Source organism: Entelurus aequoreus, linkage group LG27 (assembly GCF_033978785.1).
Source record: "Entelurus aequoreus isolate RoL-2023_Sb linkage group LG27, RoL_Eaeq_v1.1, whole genome shotgun sequence".
Lineage (NCBI taxonomy): Eukaryota > Metazoa > Chordata > Actinopteri > Syngnathiformes > Syngnathidae > Entelurus > Entelurus aequoreus.
Genome location: NC_084757.1, coordinates 4,733,886 through 4,755,866, shown reverse-complemented (window position 1 = coordinate 4,755,866; position 21,981 = coordinate 4,733,886). Strand labels below are relative to the sequence as shown.

The following is a 21,981-nucleotide window of genomic DNA, read 5'->3' as shown; positions in this document are numbered from 1 at the left end:
TGGAAGCGAAGGTTATCCAAATATAGCACTGTTTGATTACATTTGGTATCTGACCCGACTGTACACCTTATAAAGCTTTAGTGATGCCACAGTTTGACCCTGGAACTGATTATTATATTATATTATACTTCCGCTTGAAAGCTCAGTCCAAAAGATGATGCTGTAGCACAAACAACACACCTCGTCAGTGTTTGCTTGGTTTTTTTCAAAAACTCTTTGCATTATGGCCGTCGGCGAATAAAAATACATAAATTAGCTGCACCGCTTTATAAGCCGCAGGTTACAAAGCGTCGGAAAAAAGTAGCGTCTTAGAGTCTGGAATTTACTGTAATCTAAGTAGAATAGCAACAATAACAACAACAGTCCGGAATTTACGGTAATCTAAGTAGAATAGCAACAATAACAACAACAGTCTGGAATTTACGGTAATCTAAGTAGAATAGCAACAATAACAACAACAGTCCAGAATTTACGGTAATCTAAGTAGAATAGCAACAATAACAACAAAAACAGTCCGGACTTTACGGTAATCTAAGTTAGAATAACAACAACAGTCCGGAATTTACAGTAATCTAAGTAAAATAACAGAAATAACAACAACATTCAGGAATTGACGGTAATGTAATCTAAGTAGAATAGCAACAACAACAACAGTCCAGAATTGTTGGTAATCTAAGTAGAATTGCAACAATAACAACAACAGTCCGGAATTGACGGTAATCTAAGTACAATAACAACAGTCCGGAATTGACGGTAATCTAAGTACAATAACAACAACAACAGTCCGGAATTGACGGTAATCTAAGTAGAATAGCAACAATAACAACAACAGTCCGGAATTGACGGTAATCTAAGTAGAATAGCAACAATAACAACAACAGTCTGGAATTTACAGTAATCTAAGTAGAATAGCAACAACAACAACAACAGTCCGGAATTTACAGTAATCTAAGTAGAATTGCAACAATAACAACAAAAACAGTCCGGACTTTACGGTAATCTAAGTAGAATAGCAACAATAACAACAACAGTCCAGAATTTACGGTAATCTAAGTAAAATAACAACAATAACAACAACATTCAGGAATTGACGGTAATGTAATCTAAGTAGAATAGCAACAACAACAACAGTCCAGTATTGATGGTAATTAAGTAGAATTGCAACAATAACAACAACAGTCCGGAATTGACGGTAATCTAAGTACAATAACAACAACAACAGTCCGGAATTGACGGTAATCTAAGTACAATAACAACAGTCCGGAATTGACGGTAATCTAAGTACAATAACAACAACAACAGTCCGGAATTGACGGTAATCTAAGTAGAATAGCAACAATAACAACAACAGTCTGGAATTTACAGTAATCTAAGTAGAATAGCAACAACAACAACAGTCCGGAATTTACAGTAATCTAAGTAGAATAGCAACAATAACAACAGTCTGGAATTTACAGTAATCTAAGTAGAATAGCAACAACAGTCTGGAATTTACAGTAATCTAAGTAGAATAGCAACAATAACAACAACAGTCCGGAATTTACGCTAATCTAAGTAGAATAGCAACAATAACAACAGTCCGGAATTGACGGTAATCTAAGTAGAATTGCAACAATAACAACAACAGTCTAGAATTTACGGTAATCTAAGTAGAATAGCAACGATAACAACAACAGTCCGGAATTGACGGTAATCTAAGTAGAATTGCAACAATAACAACAACAACAGTCCGGAATTTACGGTAATCTAAGTAGAATAGCAACAATAACAAAAACAGTCCGGACTTTACGGTAATCTAAGTTAGAATAACAACAACAGTCCGGAATTTACAGTAATCTAAGTAAAATAACAACAATAACAACAACATTCAGGAATTGACGGTAATGTAATCTAAGTAGAATAGCAACAACAACAACAGTCCAGAATTGTTGGTAATCTAAGTAGAATTGCAACAATAACAACAACAGTCCGGAATTGACGGTAATCTAAGTACAATAACAACAACAACAGTCCGGAATTGACGGTAATCTAAGTACAATAACAACAGTCCGGAATTGACGGTAATCTAAGTACAATAACAACAACAACAGTCCGGAATTGACGGTAATCTAAGTAGAATAGCAACAATAACAACAACAGTCTGGAATTTACAGTAATCTAAGTAGAATAGCAACAATAACAACAACAGTCCGGAATTGACGGTAATCTAAGTACAATAACAACAACAACAGTCCGGAATTGACGGTAATCTAAGTAGAATAGCAACAATAACAACAACAGTCTGGAATTTACAGTAATCTAAGTAGAATAGCAACAACAACAGTCCGGAATTGACGGTAATCTAAGTAGAATAGCAACAATAACAACAACAGTCCGGAATTGACGGTAATCTAAGTAGAATAGCAACAATAACAACAACAGTCTGGAATTTACAGTAATCTAAGTAGAATAGCAACAACAACAGTCCGGAATTGACGGTAATCTAAGTAGAATAGCAACAACAGTCCGGAATTTACGGTAATCTAAGTAGAATAGCAACAATAACAACAGTCTGGAATTTACAGTAATCTAAGTAGAATAGCAACAATAACAACAACAGTCTGGAATTTACAGTAATCTAAGTAGAATAGCAACAATAACAACAACAGTCTGGAATTTACAGTAATCTAAGTAGAATAGCAACAATAACAACAGCAGTCTGGAATTTACGGTAATCTAAGTAGAATAGCAACAATAACAACAACAGTCTGGAATTTACGGTAATCTAAGTAGAATAGCAACAATAACAACAACAGTCCGGAATTGACGGTAATCTAAGTAGAATAGCAACAATAACAACAACAGTCTGGAATTTACAGTAATCTAAGTAGAATAGCAACAACAACAGTCCGGAATTGACGGTAATCTAAGTAGAATAGCAACAATAACAACAACAGTCTGGAATTGACGGTAATCTAAGTAGAATAGCAACAATAACAACAACAGTCTGGAATTTACAGTAATCTAAGTAGAATAGCAACAATAACAACAACAGTCTGGAATTTACAGTAATCTAAGTAGAATAGCAACAATAACAACAACAGTCTGGAATTTATGGTAATCTAAGTAGAATAGCAACAATAACAACAACAGTCTGGAATTTACGGTAATCTAAGTAGAATAGCAACAATAACAACAACAGTCTGGAATTTACGGTAATCTAAGTAGAATAGCAACAACAGTCTGGAATTTACAGTAATCTAAGTAGAATAGCAACAACAACAGTCCGGAATTGACGGTAATCTAAGTAGAATAGCAACAATAACAACAACAGTCTGGAATTTACAGTAATCTAAGTAGAATAGCAACAATAACAACAACAGTCTGGAATTTACGGTAATCTAAGTAGAATAGCAACAACAGTCTGGAATTTACAGTAATCTAAGTAGAATAGCAACAATAACAACAACAACAGTGCGGAATTGATGGTAATCTAAGTAGAATAGCAACAATAACAACAACAGTCTGGAATTGACGGTAATCTAAGTACAATAACAACAACAGTCCGGAATTGACGGTAATCTAAGTAGAATAGCAACAACAGTCTGGAATTTACAGTAATCTAAGTAGAATAGCAACAATAACAACAACAACAGTGCGGAATTGATGGTAATCTAAGTAGAATAGCAACAATAACAACAACAGTCTGGAATTGACGGTAATCTAAGTAGAATAGCAACAACAGTCTGGAATTTACAGTAATCTAAGTAGAATAGCAACAATAACAACAACAACAGTGCGGAATTGATGGTAATCTAAGTAGAATAGCAACAATAACAACAACAGTCTGGAATTGACGGTAATCTAAGTACAATAACAACAACAGTCCGGAATTGACGGTAATCTAAGTAGAATAGCAACAACAGTCTGGAATTTACAGTAATCTAAGTAGAATAGCAACAACAGTCTGGAATTTACAGTAATCTAAGTAGAATAGCAACAATAACAACAACAACAGTGCGGAATTGATGGTAATCTAAGTAGAATAGCAACAATAACAACAACAGTCTGGAATTGACGGTAATCTAAGTACAATAACAACAACAGTCCGGAATTGACGGTAATCTAAGTAGAATAGCAACAACAGTCTGGAATTTACAGTAATCTAAGTAGAATAGCAACAATAACAACAACAACAGTGCGGAATTGATGGTAATCTAAGTAGAATAGCAACAATAACAACAACCGTCTGGAATTTACGGTAATCTAAGTAGAATAGCAACAATAACAACAACCGTCTGGAATTTACGGTAATCTAAGTAGAATAGCAACAATAACAACAGCAATTTAAAATGCTCACCTTTGCCAGTCCTCCATTGGGGTCTACAGAGAGTTGTAAGGATTGTGATCCTGTCCCAAGGAAGACCTGCAGCACACCAAGGTGAGCGACGTGCGCTGCCAGCTGCGTTTCCTGGAGGAAGTGGAGAGTGTGAAGAAGAAGAGGAAAGAGGAGGAGGAGCGGGAGAGGCTGCTGCGCCTGGCCCGGGTAAGTGGTACACCACCTGACCAGTAAGTGGTACACGACCTGACCAGTAAGTGGTACACCACCTGACCAGTAAGTGGTACACGACCTGACCAGTAAGTGGTACACCACCTGACCAGTAAGTGGTACACCACCTGACCAGTAAGTGGGTACACGACCTGACCAGTAAGTGGTACACGAGGTGGACCAGACCAGTAAGTGGGTACACGAGGTGGACCAGACCAGCAAGTGGGTACACGAGGTGGACCTGACCAGTAAGTGGGTACACGAGCTGACCAGTAAGTGGGTACACGAGGTGGACCTGACCAGCAAGTGGGTACACAAGGTGGACCAGACCAGTAAGTGGGTACACGAGGTGGACCTGACCAGCAAGTGGGTACACAAGGTGGACCAGACCAGTAAGTGGGTACACGAGGTGGACCAGACCAGTAAGTGGGTACACAAGGTGGACCAGACCAGTAAGTGGGTACACGAGGTGGACCAGACCAGCAAGTGGGTACACAAGGTGGACCTGACCAGTAAGTGGGTACACGACCTGACCAGTAAGTGGGTACACGAGGTGGACCTGACCAGTAAGTGGGTACACGAGGTGGACCTGACCAGTAAGTGGGTACACAAAGTGGATCTGACCAGTAAGTGGGTACACGAGGTGCACCTGACCAGTAAGTGGGTACACGAGGTGCACCTGACCAGTAAGTGGGTACACGAGGTAGACCTGACCAGTAAGTGGGTACACGAGGTAGACCTGACCAGTAAGTGGGTACACGAGGTAGACCTGACCAGTAAGTGGGTACACGAAGTGGATCTGACCAGCAAGTCCGTCTCACGTCCATCCCTCTCACAGAGCCGCTCCCACGCCGAGGACCCCCTGCTGCAGCAGCTCAAGCAGCGTGCCAAAGAGGTGACCTTTGACCCCGCCTAAACGTTCCCCTCCTCCCCCGCTGAGATTGTGTCCTCTGCCTTTAGTTGCAACAACTGGAAGAAGCTCAGCTGCAGCAGCGCGAGGCCAACATGGCCGCCCTGGCCGCCATCGGGCCACGCAAGAAGCGAGCGGCCAGCCAGATGGAAGGCCAGGTAAGTGTCTTGTGGCCCCACCACTTTGTTCCCCCGGGTCTTTATTCTTCTCTCGGGCGTCAGGTGTCGCTGCCACCAAGACCGGGCTTCCAGCGCGTGACTCGGGTCATGCTGCGTGACCTCCTGCTGTGCATGGAGCAGGACCACTTCCTGCGCCGCTCCCTCACCCTCTACAGAGCCATGCTCTGATGCCTCCTGGCTCCTCCCATTATTACATTTGTTGCCACACCTTTTGTAAATACCTGACTTCTTCTTTTCATTTGGTTGACAAAATGGCTTTAATTGTTTGACCGCCACATTAAAAAATGTCCACAAGCATTCTGTTGTCTTCTGTGCAGGTTTGTTGTCCAAAGTATTGACAACATTTTGTGGCGGAGGTGACTCAAACACAATGACATCACCTCACTTCCTGTCAGGCGCAGTCCAGCACTTCCTGTTTGACTCGTCCGGGGGAGGAGCCCCGGCCACTGAGCCCCGCCCTCTGCAGCACGTACTCACTGAAGTGGGAGGGGCAGTCTGCACCGCCACCGCATGAACTACACGTGATGTAGAAGCTGCTCTGCTGCAGTCGCTGCAACACCTGCACACAAGTAACACACACACACACACACGTCATGTTACCACAACATGTTACCACAACACACTTTCTCATGTTATGACAACACACTTTTCATGTTACGACAATTACAACAACACACTTTTCATGTTACCACGACACACGTTTCATGTCACAACAACACATCAGTCATGTTACCACGACACACGTTTCATGTTACCACAACACCTCAGCCATGTTACCACAACACATCAGTCATGTTACCACAACACATCAGCCATGTTACCACAGCACATCAGCCATGTTACCACAACACATCAGTCATGTTACCACAACACACGTGTCATGTTACCACAACACACGTTTCATGTTACGACAATTACGACAACACACGTGTCATGTTACGACAACACACCTTTCATGTTACCACGACACACCTTTTATGTTACCACGACACACCTTTCATGTTACCACGACACACCTTTCATGTTACCACGACACACCTGTCATGTTACCACGACACACGTGTCCTGTTACCACGACACACGTGTCCTGTTACCACGACACACGTGTCCTATGTAGGTATGGTATGGCATCAATATGGTAAGTGTAAAGTTGTATGGAGACATGCTATCATGTTACAACAACACATCAGTCATGTTACCACAACAGGTTTCATGTTACAACAACACACCTTACATGTTACATGTTACCACAACACATGAGTCATGTTACCACAACACGTTACATGTTACCACAACACATCAGTCATGTTACCACAACACGTTATATTTTACCACAACACATGAGTCATGTTACCACAACACATGTTACATGTTACCACAACACATCAGTCATGTTACCACAACACATGTTACATGTTACCACAACACATCAGTCATGTTACCACAACACATGAGTCATGTTACCACAACACATGAGTCATGTTACCACAACACATGTTACATGTTACCACAACACATGTTACATGTTACCACAACACATGTTACATGTTACCACAACACATCAGTCATGTTACCACAGCACATCAGTCATGTTACCACAACACATCAGTCATGTTACCACAACACATGAGTCATGTTACCACAACACAAAAGTCATGTTACCACAACACATGAGTCATGTTACCACAACACATGTTACCACAACACATGTTACATGTTACCACAACACATGAGTCATGTTACCACAACACATGTTACATGTTACCACAACACATGAGTCACGTTACCACAACACATGTTACATGTTACCACAACACATCAGTCATGTTACCACAACACATCAGTCATGTTACCACAACACATGTTACATGTTACCACAACACGTGAGTCATGTTACCACAACACATGAGTCATGTTACCACAACACATGAGTCATGTTACCACAACACATGAGTCATGTTACCACAACACATGTTACATGTTACCACAACACATGTTACATGTTACCACAACACATGTTACATGTTACCACAACACATCAGTCATGTTACCACAACACATGTTACATGTTACCACAACACATGAGTCATGTTACCACAACACATGTTACCACAACACATGAGTCATGTTACCACAACACCTGTTACATGTTACCACAACACATCAGTCATGTTACCACAACACATCAGTCATGTTACCACAACACATGTTACATGTTACCACAACACATGAGTCATGTTACCACAACACATGTTACATGTTACCACAACACACCTTTCATGTTACCACAACACATGTTACATGTTACCACAACACATCAGTCATTTTACCACAACACATGTTACATGTTACCACAACACATGAGTCATGTTACCACAACACACCTTTCATGTTACCACAACACATCAGTCATGTTACCACAACACATGTTACCACAACACATCAGTCATGTTACCACAACACATCAGTCATGTTACCACAACACCTGTTACATGTTACCACAACACATCAGTCATGTTACCACAACACGTTATATTTTACCACAACACATGAGTCATGTTACCACAACACATGTTACCACAACACATCAGTCATGTTACCACAACACATGTTACATGTTACCACAACACATCAGTCATGTTACCACAACACATGTTACATGTTACCACAACACATGTTACATGTTACCACAACACATGTTACATGTTACCACAACACATCAGTCATGTTACCACAACACATGTTACATGTTACCACAACACATGAGTCATGTTACCACAACACAAAAGTCATGTTACCACAACACATGAGTCATGTTACCACAACACATGTTACCACAACACATGTTACATGTTACCACAACACATGAGTCATGTTACCACAACACATGTTACATGTTACCACAACACATGAGTCATGTTACCACAACACATGTTACATGTTACCACAACACACCTTTCATGTTACCACAACACATGTTACATGTTACCACAACACATCAGTCATTTTACCACAACACATGTTACATGTTACCACAACACATGAGTCATGTTACCACAACACACCTTTCATGTTACCACAACACATCAGTCATGTTACCACAACACATGTTACATGTTACCACAACACATCAGTCATGTTACCACAACACATCAGTCATGTTACCACAACACATGTTACATGTTACCACAACACACCTTTCATGTTACCACAACACATCAGTCATGTTACCACAACACATGTTACCACAACACATCAGTCATGTTACCACAACACATGTTACCACAACACACCTTTCATGTTACCACAACACACCTTTCATGTTACCACAACACATCAGTCATGTTACCACAACACATGAGTCATGTTACCACAACACACCTTTCATGTTACCACAACACATGAGTCATGATACCACAACTTATGAGTCATGTTACCATAACACATGAGTCATGTTACCACAACACACCTTTCATGTTACCACAACACATCAGTCATGTTACCACAACACACCTTTCATGTTACCACAAGGTTGAACTTCTTTTACAAAGCAGCTTTTTGTCGGTGTTACTGTAAACTAAAGTACTGTCCTAACTAGACTTGTTCTGATACTAACATGTATTTCGATACTTTTCCAAATAAAGAGGACCACACAAAATGTCATTATTGTCTTTTTTGTAACAGCAAATGTTAGTTACATGAAACATATGATTATTATTGTCATTTAGTCCTTCAATAAAATAGACAACTTGTCTTTTAGTAGTAAGTAAACAAACAAAGACTCCTAATTAGTCTGCAGTAACATATTGTGTCATTTATACACCTATTATTTTGTACATATTATGAGGGACAAACTGTAAAAAAAATGTTTATTAATAACCTTGTTCATTTACTGTTTTAACATGTTCTATCTACACTTCTGTTAAAATGTAATAATCACTTATTCTTCTCTTCTTTGATACTTGACATTAGTTTTGGATGATACCACACATTTAGGTATCGATGTGATACCAAGTAGTTACAGGATCATACATTGGTCATATTCAAAGTCCTCATGTGTCCAGGGACATATTTACTGACTTTATAAACATTATATGAAGTTAAAAAAACTAAAAAATATTTTTTTAATACAAAAAAATAGTGATGTGATCATAGTAGTATTGACGCGATACGCTATCGTACTTGGTATCATTACAGTGGATGTCAGGTGTAGATCCACCCATGGCATTTGTTTAAAATGTGACGCCGGTGAGCTATTGTATCCTCCTACGGTGTGTAGTGAAGCATGTTTAGCTATTCCTCGTCCTCCAGTGATAATGATACTTGTAAGAAACTTGATGGACGTTAGCTGCTAGCTAGCTAGCTAGCCATGTCTTAAAGCAGCTCTTCCTGAGGGTGTTTCAGTGTTATAACTTCACCTTTATCTTTACTTTTGACACCAAAATGCATCCATTCTCCCTTTTCTGTCTACACACTGTGTCTGCTTGTAAGTACTCTGTGTGTGTGCACTGCCAAACATGCTCCTCTGCTGGTAAAACCAGCAATGTCACCACGTGACGACGGGGGGGACCGATACTTTTTAGAGGCGTTATAGTACTGAATATGATTCATGAGTATGGCGGTACTATACTAGTACCGGTATAGTCCTAACTACTAGGTAGTGCACAAGGACTACTAGGTAGTGCACTAGTAGCTGACCAAGATGGTGCATGAGTTGAGTACCTAACTACTAGGTAGTGCACAAGGACTACTAGGTAGTGCACTAGTAGCTGACCAAGATGGTGCATGAGTTGAGTACCTAACTACTAGGTAGTGCACAAGGACTACTAGGTAGTGCACTAGTAGCTGACCAAGATGGTGCATGAGTTGAGTACCTAACTACTAGGTAGTGCACAAGGACTACTAGGTAGTGCACTAGTAGCTGACCAAGATGGCGCATGACTTGAGTACCTAACTACTAGGTAGTGCACAAGGACTACTAGGTAGTGCACTAGTAGCTGACCAAGATGGCGCATGACTTGAGTACCTAACTACTAGGTAGTGCACAAGGACTACTAGGTAGTGCACTAGTAGCTGACCAAGATGGTGCATGAGTTGAGTACCTAACTACTAGGTAGTGCACAAGGACTACTAGGTAGTGCACTAGTAGCTGACCAAGATGGTGCATGACTTGAGTACCTAACTACTAGGTAGTGCACAAGGACTACTAGGTAGTGCACTAGTAGCTGACCAAGATGGCGCATGAGTTGAGTACCTAACTACTAGGTAGTGCACAAGGACTACTAGGTAGTGCACTAGTAGCTGACCAAGATGGCGCATGACTTGAGTACCTAACTACTAGGTAGTGCACAAGGACTACTAGGTAGTGCACTAGTAGCTGACCAAGATGGTGCATGAGTTGAGTACCTAACTACTAGGTAGTGCACAAGGACTACTAGGTAGTGCACTAGTAGCTGACCAAGATGGTGCATGAGTTGAGTACCTAACTACTAGGTAGTGCACAAGGACTACTAGGTAGTGCACTAGTAGCTGACCAAGATGGCGCATGACTTGAGTACCTAACTACTAGGTAGTGCACAAGGACTACTAGGTAGTGCACTAGTAGCTGACCAAGATGGCGCATGACTTGAGTACCTAACTACTAGGTAGTGCACAAGGACTACTAGGTAGTGCACTAGTAGCTGACCAAGATGGCGCATGAGTTGAGTACCTAACTACTAGGTAGTGCACAAGGACTACTAGGTAGTGCACTAGTAGCTGACCAAGATGGTGCATGACTTGAGTACCTAACTACTAGGTAGTGCACAAGGACTACTAGGTAGTGCACTAGTAGCTGACCAAGATGGCGCATGAGTTGAGTACCTAACTACTAGGTAGTGCACAAGGACTACTAGGTAGTGCACTAGTAGCTGACCAAGATGGCGCATGAGTTGAGTACCTAACTACTAGGTAGTGCACAAGGACTACTAGGTAGTGCACTAGTAGCTGACCAAGATGGTGCATGAGTTGAGTACCTAACTACTAGGTAGTGCACAAGGACTACTAGGTAGTGCACTAGTAGCTGACCAAGATGGTGCATGAGTTGAGTACCTAACTACTAGGTAGTGCACAAGGACTACTAGGTAGTGCACTAGTAGCTGACCAAGATGGTGCATGAGTTGAGTACCTAACTACTAGGTAGTGCACAAGGACTACTAGGTAGTGCACTAGTAGCTGACCAAGATGGTGCATGAGTTGAGTACCTAACTACTAGGTAGTGCACAAGGACTACTAGGTAGTGCACTAGTAGCTGACCAAGATGGTGCATGAGTTGAGTACCTAACTACTAGGTAGTGCACAAGGACTACTAGGTAGTGCACTAGTAGCTGACCAAGATGGTGCATGACTTGAGTACCTAACTACTAGGTAGTGCACAAGGACTACTAGGTAGTGCACTAGTAGCTGACCAAGATGGCGCATGAGTTGAGTACCTAACTACTAGGTAGTGCAAAAGGACTACTAGGTAGTGCACTAGTAGCTGACCAAGATGGTGCATGAGTTGAGTACCTAACTACTAGGTAGTGCACAAGGACTACTAGGTAGTGCACTAGTAGCTGACCAAGATGGTGCATGAGTTGAGTACCTAACTACTAGGTAGTGCACAAGGACTACTAGGTAGTGCACTAGTAGCTGACCAAGATGGTGCATGAGTTGAGTACCTAACTACTAGGTAGTGCACAAGGACTACTAGGTAGTGCACTAGTAGCTGACCAAGATGGTGCATGAGTTGAGTACCTAACTACTAGGTAGTGCACAAGGACTACTAGGTAGTGCACTAGTAGCTGACCAAGATGGTGCATGACTTGAGTACCTAACTACTAGGTAGTGCACAAGGACTACTAGGTAGTGCACTAGTAGCTGACCAAGATGGTAAGTGGTGAGTTGAGTACCTAACTACTAGGTAGTGCACAAGGACTACTAGGTAGTGCACTAGTAGCTGACCAAGATGGTGCATGAGTTGAGTACCTAACTACTAGGTAGTGCACAAGGACTACTAGGTAGTGCACTAGTAGCTGACCAAGATGGTGCATGACTTGAGTACCTAACTACTAGGTAGTGCACAAGGACTACTAGGTAGTGCACTAGTAGCTGACCAAGATGGTAAGTGGTGAGTTGAGTACCTAACTACTAGGTAGTGCACAAGGACTACTAGGTAGTGCACTAGTAGCTGACCAAGATGGTGCATGAGTTGAGTACCTAACTACTAGGTAGTGCACAAGGACTACTAGGTAGTGCACTAGTAGCTGACCAAGATGGTAAGTGGTGAGTTGAGTACCTAACTACTAGGTAGTGCACAAGGACTACTAGGTAGTGCACTAGTAGCTGACCAAGATGGTAAGTGGTGAGTTGAGTACCTAACTACTAGGTAGTGCACAAGGACTACTAGGTAGTGCACTAGTAGCTGACCAAGATGGTGCATGAGTTGAGTACCTAACTACTAGGTAGTGCACAAGGACTACTAGGTAGTGCACTAGTAGCTGACCAAGATGGTGCATGAGTTGAGTACCTAACTACTAGGTAGTGCACAAGGACTACTAGGTAGTGCACTAGTAGCTGACCAAGATGGTGCATGAGTTGAGTACCTAACTACTAGGTAGTGCACAAGGACTACTAGGTAGTGCACTAGTAGCTGACCAAGATGGTGCATGACTTGAGTACCTAACTACTAGGTAGTGCACAAGGACTACTAGGTAGTGCACTAGTAGCTGACCAAGATGGTAAGTGGTGAGTTGAGTACCTAACTACTAGGTAGTGCACAAGGACTACTAGGTAGTGCACTAGTAGCTGACCAAGATGGTGCATGAGTTGAGTACCTAACTACTAGGTAGTGCACAAGGACTACTAGGTAGTGCACTAGTAGCTGACCAAGATGGTAAGTGGTGAGTTGAGTACCTAACTACTAGGTAGTGCACAAGGACTACTAGGTAGTGCACTAGTAGCTGACCAAGATGGTAAGTGGTGAGTTGAGTACCTAACTACTAGGTAGTGCACAAGGACTACTAGGTAGTGCACTAGTAGCTGACCAAGATGGTGCATGAGTTGAGTACCTAACTACTAGGTAGTGCACAAGGACTACTAGGTAGTGCACTAGTAGCTGACCAAGATGGTGCATGAGTTGAGTACCTAACTACTAGGTAGTGCACAAGGACTACTAGGTAGTGCACTAGTAGCTGACCAAGATGGTGCATGAGTTGAGTACCTAACTACTAGGTAGTGCACAAGGACTACTAGGTAGTGCACTAGTAGCTGACCAAGATGGCGCATGAGTTGAGTACCTGGACAGAGTTGAGGCTGCAGTAGTCACTGAGGTGAAAGTGCGTGACGTGGGTGGAGTCGTCGGGTGAAGGGCACAAGGCCTCCGTCACCTCCGGGAAGACCTCCTGGATGGCGGCACGGCGGCCGCTCACGCCGATCCTCTCGGCCAGGTCTTGAGCCACGCGGACCACCACGCACTCCCGCGCCTCCGCCGCCACCTTGTCACGCTCGCGCTCCGCCCGCCAGCGCCGCAGTTGTGCCTGCAAGGGCGCCAGCTGGAAGAAGGAGGCCTCCTCGTACAGCAGAGAGTACTCCTGAGAGGTCAGAGGTCAGAGTGGTGGACTTTAGCTGGGAGTGTCTTTTCACACGGGCTGCTGCACCCGTGTGACCCCCGCCCTATGGCAAATATGCTAGGGCAGCACAAATATAGGACAAGTTTGGGGAGATAGTGACAAGGTAGGAGGGCTGTATACATCCATCCATTTTCTACCGCTTGTCCCTTTCGGGATCGCAGGAGGTGCTGTAATAGTAAATAACATAATAGTAATAGTAAATAACATAACTATAATAGTAAATAACATAATAATAATAATAAATAACATAACTATAATAGTAAATAACATAATAATAATAGTAAATAACATAACTATAATAGTAAATAACATAATAATAATAATAAATAACATAACTATAATAGTAAATAACATAATCATAGTAAATAACTATAATAGTAATTACCATAACAACTATTATAGTAAATAACATAATAATAATAAATAACATAACTATAATAGTAATTACCATAACAACTAATAGTAAATAACATAACAATAATAGTAAATAACATAACTATAATAGTAAATAACATAATAATAATAAATAACATAACTATAATAGTAATTACCATAACAACTATCATAGTAAATAACATAACAATAGTACATAACATAACTATAATAGTAATTACCATAACAACTATAATAGTAAATAACATAACAATAATAATAAATAACATAACTAGAATAGTAATTACCATAACAACTATAATAGTAAAAAACATAATAATAGTACATAACTATAATACTAATTACCATAACTACTATAATAGTAAATAACATAACTATAATAGTAAATAACATAATAATAATAAATAACATAACTATAATAGTAATTACCATAACAACTATCATAGTAAATAACATAACAATAGTACATAACATAACTATAATAGTAATTACCATAACAACTATAATAGTAAATAACAACAATAATAGTACATAAAATAACTATAATAGTAATTACCATAACAACTATAATAGTAAATAACATAACAATAATAATAAATAACATAACTATAATAGTAATTACCATAACAACTATAATAGTAAAAAACATAATAATAGTACATAACTATAATACTAATTACCATAACTACTATAATAGTAAATAACATAACAATAATAATAAATAACATAACTATAATAGTAATTACCATAACAACTATAATAGTAAATAACATAACAATAATAATAACATAACAATAATAATAAATAACATAACTATAATAGTAATTACCATAACAACTATAATAGTAAATAACATAACTATAATAGTAATTAACATAACTATAGTAATTAATAACATAACTATAATAGTAAATAATATAACTAATAGTAAATAACATAGTTATGTTATTTTATTTAATATTATAGTTATAACAGTAACTAACATAACTAATAGTGTATAACATAACTATAGTAGTAAATAACAACTATAATAGTAAATAAATATTTATTTATCATTTAACTATAATAGTAATTAACATAACTATAATAGTAAATAAAACAACTATAATAGTAAATAACATAACTATAATAGTAAATACAATAGTAGATAACATAACAACTATAATAGTAAATAACATAACTTTAATAGTAAATAAACTATAATAGTAAATAATATAACTATAATAGTAAATAACATAACTTTAATAGTAAATGAACTATAATAGTAAATAACATAAAAAAAATATAAGACAAAACAAATGTTGCAGCACAAACAAATGGGGGTAGATTTTGACAAGGTGAGGGGCTGGTTATGAATAATTAATAACAACTATAATAGTTAATAATATGAAAAATCAATAATAGTAAATAACATAAAAACTACAATCGTTACATGAAAAAACTACAATAGTAATGAACAAAAACTAATAGACATAAAAGTGTTGCTGCACAAACCTTTGGGACAAGTTAATAACATAACTAATAGTTAATAACATAACTATAATAGTTAATAACATAACTAATAGTTAATAACATAACTATGATAGTTAATAACATAATTATAATAGTTAATAACATAATTATAATAGTTAATAACATAACTATAATAGTTAATAACATAATAATAATAGTTAACATAACTATAATAGTTAATAACATAAAAAATATATTTGACACCATTTTTGCAGCACAAACATTTAGGACAAGTTTGGGGGTATTTTAAATGGTGGGGGAGGGGCTGTTATGAATACATTAATGACATAATCATAATGGACATTTGGGACAAGTGTGTGTTTTGACAAGGGGGGGGGGTGGAGGGGGGCTGGATGACATCACTGGTTAGACAATTTCTTTTACAAGTTCAAAAGAAAAAAAGTTATTTGAATATTTTCATGGATAAAGGGGCCCAACTGACGCGCTCACCTTGAAGTCATCCGGGAGGAGGAGCTTGGAGGTGCGCAGGAAGTTGAGGACGTGGCGGAACATGGCGCCGTCGCGGTCGATGAAGTAGCGGCGCTTGAGACGGTCCAGCACCACGGGCTCGCTGCCGTCGAACAGGCGTCCGATCCTGCCGCCGCCGCGCCACCCGGGACCAAGACACACACACTGCTAGCGCGTCACACACAGGAAGTAGCCATGCTGGCCAGGTGTGCATTACCGTGACTCGGGGTACCTGCCCAGCGTGGCCAGGCTGCTGGTGTACATGTGACCTCCCACGTCCATGTGGACCGCCGCGTTGCCTCTGCTGAGCTGGGCGGCGGACGGCACGCCGGGAGAGTCCAGCGCCGTCCCACTGCCGTCATCGTCCTAACACACACACACACACACACACACACACACACACACACACAGGACCAGATCCTGTTAGAGCAAATGTCCTTGTGGCCGTCACTGCAGTGCATGCTGGGTAAATGAATCAGCAATGCAAGGTTACCCGTGGCAACAGATGCTAATATACTGTACTTCACTAGTAGTGTCGGTAATAAGTGTCACAGTGTTAATTACATCACGCTACACCAGTGCCTCTTAACCATAGGGCCGGGGCCCAGTTTCCAGGGCCGCCGAAAAATATGTTTCTCCGTACTCAGTTGTAATACACTTTTCCACCACTTGTGGCAGTCATGACACCAGCAAACAGAAGCAGTCTGGCGCTAAAGTCATACAAAAGTGCAAAAATGATGACTAAAGTTGTCAAGCACTTTCATTTTATTCAGTTCATTTAAGAAAGACATTATTAATATAGTATAGCTCGGTTGGTAGAGTGGCCGTGCCAGCAACTTGAGGGTTGCAGGTTCGATCCCCGCTTCCGCCATCCTAGTCACTGCTGTTGTGTCCTTGGGCAAGACACTTTACCCACCTGCTCCCAGTGCCACCCACTCTGGTTTAAATGTAACTTAGATATTGGGTTTCACTATGTAAAGCGCTTTGAGTCACTAGAGAAAAGCGCTATATAAATATAATTCACTTCACTTCACTATTATTAGGGATGTCCGATAATGGCTTTTTTGCCGATACCGATATCAACCGATACCGATATATACAGTGGTGGAATAAACACATTATTATGCCTAATTTGGACAACCAGGTATGGTGAAGATGAGGTCCTTTTTTTTTTAAATTTAATAAAATAAGATAAATAAATAAATAAAAAATTCTTGAATAAAAAAGAAAATAAAACAATATAAAAACAGTTACATAGAAATTAGTAATGAATGAAAATGAGTAAAATGAAGTGTTAAAGGTTAGTACTATTAGTGGAGCAGCAGCACGCACAATCATGTGTGCTTACGGACTGTATCCCTTGCAGACTGTATTGATATATATTGATATATAATGTAGGAAGCAGAATATTAATAACAGAAAGAAACAACCCTTTTGTGTGAATGAGTGTAAATGGGGGAGGGAGGTTTTTTGGGTTGGTGCACTAATTGTAAGTGTATCTTGTGTTTTTTATGTGGATTTAATTTTTTTTAAAAAACTATCTAATTATTATTTATTAGAATTTAGATAAATTTTTGTTTTGTTTTAGCACTGCGTAATTGTATGTACTTTTTTTAATGTACTTTTAATTCCTTAACTGGCTGGGGAGAAGGAAGTCTGGGCTGCTTTGCTTAGGCTGCTGCGCCCGCGACCCCGCCTTGGATTTATTTATATGAATTATTACCACTTAGTGAAAGACGTGACTTGTCTTTTTAGTCATTGTTGTCACCAAAAATGTACAGATTTGCAGGGACTCTGAGAGATAGTCCCTGCCGGGGCCTTTTTCATAGTTTGCAAAGAACTAGAAAATGCAATTTTCATGTGAATGTCGCAGTGCCAAAGTTGGACTGAAATGCTAACAGTTAGCACGCCGGCCAGACAGCGTCAAGTAACAACAAATATGAGCTAAAAAAAATCTAGCATGCTAGCAGTACTATGTTAACAATCACATGTTTACAGGTAGCATGAGTGAAATACCAAACTCTGATACGGGAGAATAACGCGGTAAGTATGACTTTTATACATTTTCTATACAAACCCAGTTTCCATATGAGTTGGGAAATGGTGTTAGATGTAAATATAAACGGAATACAATGATTTGCAAATCCTTTTCAAGCCATATTCAGTTAAATATGCTACAAAGACAACATATTTCATGTTCAAACTCATAAACTTTATTTTTTTTGTTGCAAATAATTAGGGATGTCCGATTATATCGGCCTGCCGATATTATCGGCCGATAAATGCGTTAAAATGTAATATCGGAAATTATCGGTATCGTTTTTTTATTATCTGTATCGGTTTATTTTATTTTATTTTTTTATTTTTATTAAATCAACATAAAAAACACAAGATACACTTACAGTTAGTGCACCAACCCAAAAAACCTCCCTCCCCCCATTTCTTTCTGTTATCAATATTCTGCTTCCTACATTATATATCAATATATATCAATTGCCCAGGGGTGGGCAATTAATTTTTACCGGGGGCCGCATGAGCAACCCGAGCACTGCTGGAGGGCCACATCGATAATATTTCAATTAAATTTTGCTCAATATTATTTTTGATATATACCGTAAGATAAATAATAATAATAATAATAATAGTAATACTTCAACATAGTGTCTGTAACAGCATTCCATGACTAATATAAATAAATTAACATGAATAATAAATGACAGTAAAATAAGCACACGTCTGACTGAGGAGTCATAGTGTAACTTTGTGTGGTGTTTGAGTTGTCCGACTTTTTGTGTGGCCATAAACGCACCAGTGGTTTAGTGCTATGCGTGTTGGTGACAGATGACAAGTTGCTTTTGGCCTGGTTTGTACGGCAGAAAATGACTAGTTTTTCCAGATAGAAGTGTGAAAACTCATGTTTTTGGTGTGGTTATGTCCGAATATAAACAGTTTTGCTCAATAAAGTGATGGATATAATTCCTGTCCCCGAAGCATCTCGATAGACGTTACAATAATTGAACGGTGTTCAATTGAACGGTGTTGACGAACACCGTTAGGGCCGCTTGTTGTCACTGTCACTCAAAGTTGCATTGCAAAATTACATAGAATAAATATGTTTATTTTGTTTAGAATTCAGATGGGATTTGATTTGGTGCGCGGCATATATTTGCTGCGCGCAGCGGACGCTTGAGCAGTGCGCAATTGCGCAGGCGCGCACCTTAGAGGGAACGTTGCTTGGCAGTCCATGTCTTGTTGAAAACACGCCATTCTTCATCAACTTTTCTCTTTTTAGCGTCTCGGGTGTAAACTGTGCATCACTTGTCGCTGCATGTGCACCTTCACTCGCAGGTTACACACGCCCATAAATAATACTTTTCAAAATAAAAGCAGCACAGTTGTATTGCGCGCACGACATAGATGTTTTTTCAACTTTATTTTGTTATTTTATGATTGCAGCTGTTCACATTCACTCACGCACACGCATACGTCCACACGGAAGTAATACAAATAACGATTTTCAAAACAAAAGCAGCACCGTTGTATTGCACACTCGACATAGATACTTTTTTAAATTTATTTTGTAATTTATAATTGGCCTCACGCGGGCCGGACAGGGACGCACAAAGGTCTGCATTAAAGAGTGCGGGTACTAGACTGGCCTGCCTGTAGCCCAGACCTGTCTCCCATTGAAAATGTGTTTGGCATTATGAAGCCTAAAATAGCAGAAGGGAGACCCCCGGACTGTTGAACAACTTAAGCTGTACATCAAGCAAGAATGGGAAAGAATTCCACTTCAAAAATGTGTCTCCTCAGTTCCCAAACCTTTACTGAGTGTTGTTAAAAGGAAAGGCCATGTAACACAGTGGTGAACATGCCCTTTCCCAACTACTTTGGCACGTGTTGCAGCCATGACATTCTAAGTTCATTATTATTTGCCAAAAAAAACAAAGTTTATGGGTTTGAACATCAAATATGTTGTCTTTGTAGCATATTCAACTGAATATGGCTTGAAAATTATTTGCAAATCATTGTATTCTGTTTATATTTACATCTAATTTCCCAACTCATATGGAAACGGGGTTTGTATAAAACCATATAAAAACAGCAAAAGTAGGATCTGTCGAAGTATGACGCAACAATAACATCATGACGTCACGTGTGAGGTGACTTTTACCTGTTTTTCCGGGTGGGAGGCGGCGAGGCGCGTCTCCGCGGCGGCGGCGGCGCCCACGACGCCGTCCAGCGTCGCTATGGCGACGGCGCCGATGCAGTGGTTGGTGTAGGTCTTGGAGAGCCCGGCGGCGCGCGACAGCATCTGCATGCGCGTGCCCAGCAGGTTCTTGCCGATGGCCTTGTTCTCGAACCACGTGACCTCCGCGCCGCCGCAGCGCTCCCGCGGCCGCTGGAAGAAGGCGCGGCAGAGCGGGTGGCGCTTGGCCAGGTAGCGGCGGAAGCTGGCGTACGGACACCGCGGCGTGCGCGTCTCGTACATCCGCGGCAGGGTGACGTCATCGCGCGCCTCCGGCTTCCTCCTCGGGGGGCGGGGCCCCGGGGCTTTAAAGTAGACGAACTTCCGCCCGTCCCGGTCCACGGCCAGGCCGAAGGAGTCCTCCCGCAGCTCGCGCTGGTTCTCCCGGCCGCGGGTGCAGAAGTACATGCAGGTCTCGAACCAGACCTTGTTGAGGAGTCCCAGCGGCGTGTCCGCGTCGAACATGGACGACGCGTACAGTCTGCGCAGGTCCGCGCGCGCGATGGCCTGCTTCTGGACCACCGGCCCCGCCCCCTGCGCCTCCAGACGCCGGATGACCGCCGCCAGGGCGAGGTTGGCGCCGCGCAGCTCCGGGTCCTTGGTGAGGTCCAGGGTGCGGCAGAAGGGCGGCTCGTTGAGGTGGCGGTTGAGCGAGCTACGGATGCTGACGAGGGACGACTTGCTGTACAGGTGGCCGCTCTTGGCGCGCGCCTCCGCGTAGAAGGAGCGCAGGCGCGCGCCCAGCTCCGCCGCGGGGAGACGCTCAAAGTCCGGACTGTGGGACTTCTCGCCCAGGTAGTCGCGGAAGATCCGCACCGCGTAGCGCGTCGCCAGGCGCGTGTTCTCGCTCAGCTTGTCCCGCGGCGGGAAGTGCGCGGCGGCCTGCAGGTGGGAGTCCGTCCCCGCGGGGGGGATCTCATCCCAGTCCGGACCCTCCTCGTCCGCGGTGATGCGGACCTCCCCGCAGCCGGCGTGCTGCGCGTCGGACATTCTCGCCATATTGCAGTCTGCCTCCCACACTGCGCATGCGCTATATTGGACCGCAGCGCCCAAAAAAAACACACACAAAAAAAAAAAAAAGCCCGGTTGTGTTT

At 41.2% G+C, this 21,981-nt stretch overlaps 2 protein-coding genes across 7 annotated transcripts in view; one reads left to right on the top strand and one right to left on the bottom strand.

Moving 5' to 3' along the window:
• Positions 1-6,966, top strand: part of LOC133644221 (transcription initiation factor TFIID subunit 4-like) — a 17,987-nt gene extending 11,021 nt beyond the window's left edge. For 3 of the 6 annotated variants that reach the window (XM_062038574.1, XM_062038570.1, XM_062038572.1), the window contains exons 13-15: positions 4,400-4,525; positions 5,367-5,423; positions 5,489-6,966. In XM_062038574.1, the coding sequence (XP_061894558.1) occupies positions 4,400-4,525; positions 5,367-5,423; positions 5,489-5,785 (480 nt within the window). In that variant the 3' untranslated portion in view covers positions 5,786-6,966. The remainder of the gene's footprint in view (positions 1-4,399; positions 4,526-5,366; positions 5,424-5,488) is intronic. The other 3 variants (XM_062038571.1, XM_062038569.1, XM_062038573.1) reach the window with 2 other exon arrangements.
• On the bottom strand, positions 5,879-21,981 carry LOC133644223 (uncharacterized). Its single transcript, XM_062038575.1, has 5 exons — positions 20,813-21,981; positions 16,856-17,004; positions 16,621-16,765; positions 13,933-14,226; positions 5,879-6,176 (listed from the first exon to the last, which is right to left on the bottom strand). Exons 1-5 carry the CDS (start codon positions 21,884-21,886, stop codon positions 6,009-6,011), a joined length of 1,830 nt encoding a protein of 609 aa, XP_061894559.1. The 5' UTR covers positions 21,887-21,981; the 3' UTR covers positions 5,879-6,008.